Source organism: Hipposideros armiger, unplaced genomic scaffold (genome assembly GCF_001890085.2).
Source record: "Hipposideros armiger isolate ML-2016 unplaced genomic scaffold, ASM189008v1 scaffold_107, whole genome shotgun sequence".
Lineage (NCBI taxonomy): Eukaryota > Metazoa > Chordata > Mammalia > Chiroptera > Hipposideridae > Hipposideros > Hipposideros armiger.
Genome location: NW_017731457.1, coordinates 2,997,419 through 3,004,126, shown reverse-complemented (window position 1 = coordinate 3,004,126; position 6,708 = coordinate 2,997,419). Strand labels below are relative to the sequence as shown.

The 6,708-nt window shown below is 49.9% G+C and overlaps 1 protein-coding gene across 2 annotated transcripts in view; it reads left to right on the top strand.

Moving 5' to 3' along the window:
• ORAI2 (ORAI calcium release-activated calcium modulator 2) overlaps window positions 1-6,708 on the top strand; it is a 19,289-nt gene that overhangs the window by 5,562 nt on the left and 7,019 nt on the right. Inside the window, exon 2 of one of the 2 annotated variants that reach the window (XM_019646939.1) lies at window positions 5,419-5,706. In XM_019646939.1, the coding sequence (XP_019502484.1) occupies window positions 5,482-5,706 (225 nt within the window). In that variant the 5' untranslated portion in view covers window positions 5,419-5,481. The remainder of the gene's footprint in view (window positions 1-5,418; window positions 5,707-6,708) is intronic. The other variant, XM_019646938.1, reaches the window with a different exon arrangement.

The following is a 6,708-nucleotide window of genomic DNA, read 5'->3' as shown; positions in this document are numbered from 1 at the left end:
AAAGGCTTATTTAGGTCTTGTGTTTTCTTTTTTCAAACATAATTATAAACGTGTACAAGCATCTGGTGCACAGCTTTGGATCTTAGCGATTTTCATCCTGTGGTTTCCATCACATTAAAAAGGACAGAATATTTCTTCAAGCTTAACTTTAAGGAACGTGTGTAAGAAGTTTAAATGTCACTATTAAAATTAGAGCTTTTCTACACCACAGAAGAATTTTAGTATTGCATTACATTTTGCCGGCCTATACTTATTATTTTTTTAACTTTGGAAAACTCTGAGAAGTCTTGCACGATATAATGCAGCGAAACAGTTTGTTTTCTGTGTGGGGTCCGGTGCGGGAAATCACTTCCTATCTGCAGCTGTCTTTTTAAACCCTGGCCTTCCAAATGTTTGGATTTCCAAACTTAGGGCAGCTTCCGTGTTTCCAGCTAACAAAATGCTCACCCAAGTTGAAGGCTTCAAAACCACTCATTCAAAATTGAAAACATGCCCTGTGAATAAAGTTATAAAACAAAGAATGGATTATTGAGGAATAGTTTGAGCCTTTCCGGCGGGCTTCAGGGGTATGAAGTGGTCCTAGAATGAGAATACTGACCACTGAGAAACGGAATCCCCGAATGTGGGCCCCGGAGTGCTATCTGTCCTTAGCTTGGCAACGGCAGTCACACTTCCCAGTGGTAATTCATTTCTTCATTTATGGAGTGTCTCTTGTGCACCAACAAGTGCTTCTTTAAACAGCCTGGGGATACATACATTTCAGAAGCCACTCAATGCCTTTGCCTTCTCTTCTAGAAGGTTCCTTTCAGGGAGGCTGCCCTAGCCTAACATGCACGGGAGATTATGTCGTTACTGTGAAAACTGGGAAGCAGGGGAAACAGTAGTGTGTCCACTTGATAACATTAATGTACCACCAGTAAATCAGATAGCTAGTCAGACTGCGGTGCAGCTTGGGAAAAAGAAGTGACCAATACAGATATCAGATAGCATTCTGGCCGTGGAAACCATGGCTGAATAAGGGCAGGGACATGGAAAAATGAAAACAGGCAGTTAGCTAGGTGGAGTCCCCTCTTTATATTATGTATTCCTAATTAGAATTGCAAAACTGTTCCTTTGTCCAACAACAAGCACTTATGCCCAACCTTAAATTATTTTCTCCATGTTTATCCTGCTCCTAACATGGAGAATCAGTGACCCGAGACACCCTCTTAAGATCTTTGCGTAAACACAATAAAAAATGGCCTTTTGGCCTTTTCTCCTCTTGAGGCGGAACAAAACTACTTCCTTGGAGGCCTTTTTTTTTTTTTTTTAAGATTTTTTTTGGGGAATTGGGGGGATGGGAACAGTGCTGGGGGATTGGGGAAGGGGAACAGACAAGTTGCTGTCGTTTTGTTCTTCAATCTAGTTGTGGAGGACGTTGCTTCACTTGCCCAAGTTGGCACCATCACTGCGCTCTTCCCGGGCGAGGCAGATCAGTCGCCAGCTTCTGGACGGCTGCTCACTGCGGCTGCTGGCCGCTCACGCTGGCTGCTGGCTACACACGGTAGCCCATGGCAACCCACTGCCACAGGGGCTGCAGCCTACGCCGTCGCCAGCGACTCACGGCAGCCCAGCTCCAGGTTGAGCTGTTGTTCAGCATCTTAGCTGTGGAGGGCAGTGTCACTGGCCCTCATATGTGGGATCCGAACCGGGGCCCTCTGGCATCCCAAGCAAGTTCTTAACCATCGCGCCACTCGGCCGGCCCCCTTGGAGGCCTTTTAATCATCTTTGTTTCTTATCTTGGTGCCCTCTGTGGTTTACAACATCCTTTTTTGGGCCACATGCTTTGTGGTAACAAGCCCCTACCTACCACAGGGGCACTGAGAAAAGACCACCCCTCAACTCCTGTCGTATGGCTACTGTCCTTTTGGAGCAATAATCACTGCTGAGCTGTTCAGCTGTGGTCCACTAGGACTACCAAATGTTCCGTCTCCACTGAGGGATGAGATTCTCACTCTAAGAGGCCGTATTTGGTAGAAGTGAAATCTTGTTAATTTTTAAAAACAGGGATGGCTCAGATCTAGGAGGCAAACACAGTGGGTGGAAAAGCCTTCCTCTGGCTTCTCTCTTTCTGCCTCCCCACCCCCTGCCTTGACTAGTCTGGCTTCTTATCTTTGGGCGCCTGAGAGAGGGCCCTTGGTGAGCCCCCGAGTCCCTGCCGGCCTGGACTACACCCTTCACCGGGGAGGTTCACAGTGCTGGGCCGGAGGGAGCCACCCTGAATGGACTGGGCCTGACCTCGGGGAAGCCTGGCAGGCGCATGGGCACGTTAGTCAGTCCTGGTTGGAAAGTCCCTTAAGGCCTGTGGTGAGCAGGTCCCGCCCACAGGGCCATCAGCCTTCACTGCTACAGAGATAAGCTGGGGCTTCCAGTTCCCTCTATGGGTCTTTTATCCCTTTCATTTACAAATAATTTTTATTTTATCGTTTATTACATGCACATAGCTTAAAAATTAAGTACAGTTGACCCTTGAACAACATGGGTTTGAACTGTATGGGTCCACTTACCGGTACATGTGGATTTTTGACTACTTGGGGGGCTGGTGCCCCTAACACCTATGTACTGTTCAAGGGTCAGCTGTATTGCTCAAAGGCTTCTAACAACCCCAGCAGCCCCTTGTTCCTACCCCCCGGAGGCAGCCACTTGCAGCTCTCTCAGTCTCCACATTTCTGAGTAACATTCGGAGATTGCTGTTGCTTGATTTATCCATTTTAGACATTATTGTTGGCATCCTGTGACTGTGGCTGATGATTCAGCTCACTCTGCCCAGCCCAGGCCTCTCCCCACAGCTGCCCCTCCTCACCGTGGTCCTTATGTCCATCACCATTTCTGGCCTTCAGAGATGCAGGCTCCTCCCTCTGGTTTTTGGTCTCCGCTGAGAGATGCGCCCTGTGGTCTGTGTGAGGCTGTCCAGGTGTACCGCTCTGAGTCTGGGCACGATCAGGAGCCTCTGTTTTTACTTTTTTTTTAAAGATTTTTTTGGGGAATTGGGGGATGGGAACAGTGCTGGGGAATTGGGGGAAGGGAACAGACAAGTTGCTGTCGTTTTGTTCTTCAGTCTAGTTGTGGAGGACGTTGCTTCACTGGCCCAAGTTGGCACCATCATTGTGCTCTTCCCNAATGGCCCCAGGACTTCCCTCTTCTTCACCCCATGCATGCCTTTGTCTTATTGGAGGCCACTAGACCCTCCTGCCCTTCCGAGTCAGCCAGCCATTTCAGTGGGCACATAGACCAGACTGACCCTAGACTGCTTCCCTCTCCAACTCCTTCCATGCCCCACAGCCGGGCCCTCCCAGAGTCAGTCCAGCCCAGTCACACTGCTTGGGCTGCCTGGGCTCCAGTACTCCCTCCATCCTGCCTCCCCCTCCCCCATTTCCTTGATCCCCTATGCCGCCAGCCTTCCTGCCATGTCCCCCTGCCTCTCAGAACCCTCCCATATGGGCGGCATCTTGTCTTTGAGGAAGGATCCCTCTTTGCCATTATTGCCTTTACTTCCTATTCCCTGTCCCCTATCCTTGCTCCCTAGCAGGGACCTTCTCCCTGCCCAAAGCTGAGGCAGCCAACCCCTCTCCTCTGCTCCCTGGCCCTCACACCTTCTCCACTAAAGTAGCACTTAGCTCATCGGATGAGAATCACCCCCTTATCCTGCTCCCCCACTGGGCAGGATCCTTACCTCTTTCATCTTTGATGCCTAAGTTCCAAATGCAGTCTTCCCTTAGGGCCCAGGAAGCAATCTCTTGGCTACAAGGATGGAGGATGGAGAGACAGATACTCTGAAGGGGCAAAGGTTGTGCCCCCTCCACACGGCAGTACACTGTCTTCATCAGACCTATAGGCCCACTTCTGTTACATGTGGAAAAAATGAAAAAGTACGTTTCCAAATGATGTCATTCTAAATTATTTGGAGCTAACCAACGGATTGGTTTCTGAGCAACATTCCTCTGGATTCTCTCCCGGGGAAGGGACCTTGCAGTGATTGAAGTGCTTGAAAGCAATGCTGCTGGCTTCAGACATGGGCAAAGGGTCAGTAACCCAGGCTTCCAAGTCAGCATCCCTATAAATGACCTAGTAATTAGCATCCCTGGCAGAAATAGAAGAGCACAGAACTGTTTCCGGGGTCCTATTAGCCAATAAAAGCTGTGCCTCCACAGACTGGCAGAGAACAAAGAGGAAGGTACCCAAAACAGAGCTCTTCTCATCTCCCAGACCTTCCCTTAGAACTGTTTTAGATGTTGGCATGGACGGATCAGGTTTGGGGCATTTCCTCAGCCACTGACCCTGGTAAACACCTCTGACCCCAGCTGTGCTCCCTGGGATCCAGAAACCCTGATCTGTCTGTAATAGTCTTAAGTAGGCTTTTCATGAGGCCCATTCCGGCCTGAACGTACAAGTTAATATCTGATGCCAACGTAGCTGCTAGGTGCCTATGCTCTTGAAGCCTGTCCTGTGGATTAATTAGACCTGATCCCAGCGTGCTGCCACCGGGGCCCGCCCCTTGGGCCACATGAGACCGCCAATCCCTGTTTGGATTAGTGGACATTTGGGTTTAAATTCACAAATCTCAACAGATCAGTCCTTCTGATTTTCATTCCATGTTATTGTCACACCAGATGTCTACCTGGGATGACTCCAAGGGTCTCCAGTCTCTGTTTCTCCAAAACATGCTCATGTTGGTTGGTGGATTTCATTTTTCATTTTACTAAAGGTTTCCCTTGTAGTCTGAAGATGGCTTTACTTTATGTATATAAACCAAGTATTTTTTAGGGTCAACCGTGCTGATGAAAATTTAAGTTGGATTTGAGAAACAAGAGGCTGCTTGGAAGTGTGTATTTTATGGCTGACGCCTGGACATGGAAAAGCAGCTCTGAGTCTGTAGGTCCATTATCTTGTTTAAGAGCCTTGTAGGGTGGTGGGGAAGTCCCCATATGAAGATGAGCGAGGTAAGCAAGGTCAGATATCATACTCAGGATCACAGTCGAGTCAAATCCAGGCTTGGTAACTTGAGGTCCTAGGATCTTTCTAAATGTTACAGCTCCCTACTCCATGAAGACAGGCACAAATCTGAGGATTGCTGAGGTGCTCTTGGCCAACCTTGGAATTCCATTCACCCAAGAGCCACACTCAACTGGAACCCTTCTGAGCTCGGGATGGGAGGCCGGATTCCAGCTGTGCAGAGGGACAATGCTGGACACTGTGGTGGTCCTGGAAATGCACTCCTGACCCTCCTCTGCTGCAAATGGTCCCCACATTCCATTGTGAGGACTGTATCAGAGACCAGAGCCCCCCACTCACACTCCCCTGGCCCCCATGGCTCTAGTATAGGGTGTATACAGTGGGTCCTGGCAAAGGTTACCCTAGCTTGGATTCTGGCTTTTCCAGACCCCGGGAACCCTCTATGATGCCTGAGTATGCCTCTCTCCCGCCCCCAGCCTGGCTTCCATCATGAGTGCCGAGCTCAACGTGCCCATGGACCCCTCCACGCCTGCTTGCTCAGAGCCTGGCCACAAGGGCATGGATTACCGTGACTGGGTCCGCCGTAGCTACCTGGAACTGGTCACTTCCAACCACCACTCTGTGCAGGCCCTCTCCTGGAGGAAGCTGTACCTGAGCAGGGCCAAGCTGAAGGCCTCCAGCCGTACCTCCGCCCTCCTGTCAGGCTTCGCCATGGTGAGTGCAAACGCTTGGTGGGAATACAGCCTGCAAAATGGGCTCTGGGTCCTTCAGGGAGCAAAGCACCCCCTCTGGGCCCCATTGGCAGCCAGAATGAACCATTAGGAAGTCTCCCCACATCCCATCTCCTCCAAGCGGACTGCTCTGCCAACCAGAGAGGTTGCTGGGGGGTCCAGGGAAGTCCCCAAACCCCAGATCTCACAGAAAGCCCAACTCTAACATTCACATAAAGCATTTGCCTGGCAAGGAAGTTAGGATGGTAATTAAAATACTTCAGGGTACAGGGTTTCCTGTACCCACATCTGCTATCTTGGGCATCACCCAAGAGTTTGGAAATTTCAGGAACTTGAGCAGGAACTGTGGGATTGATTGGGGTTTGCTCAGTGTAGCCCAACCAGGGTGCAGATGCCCCCCGAGTGGCCTCCAGGGTGACGAAGCAGAGCCCCTGGCCTCACTCCCAGCTGCCCAGCTGTGGCTTTTCTTCTGAGTCATCCCCCACAGCAAGCGTCCGTCTCAGGCAAAACCAAGCACTCTGAGAAGGGGCACAAGCTCCCAACACACATCCCTTCAGGGACTTGTCCCAGGGGGCATGGATGTCAGGAGTCAGTGAGGATGCCTGGCCTAGCAGCCTCCCGACTCTCTGTTGTAGGCTCAGAGGTCCTACTGGGTTGGCTCAATTTTTTTTTTTAATGTAAAAGTAATTGTTTTTCCATAGTCCAGAGCCTCAGTTTCCGATTGGTAGTGCAGACAATAAAAAGCTGTCAGAGCGATCACTGTGGCTACTCCTGTGACAAGAGCCTGCTTGGTCATCAGTCAGGCCACCCTGGGAAAAATGACAGGGCATGACTTCATACTCACCAAACTGAAACGCAATACATTTGGGTTTCGGTCTGTAGTTTAAAGCAAAGGCTTATTTAGGTCTTGTGTTTTCTTTTTTCAAACATAATTATAAACGTGTACAAGCATCTGGTGCACAGCTTTGGATCTTAGCGATTTTCA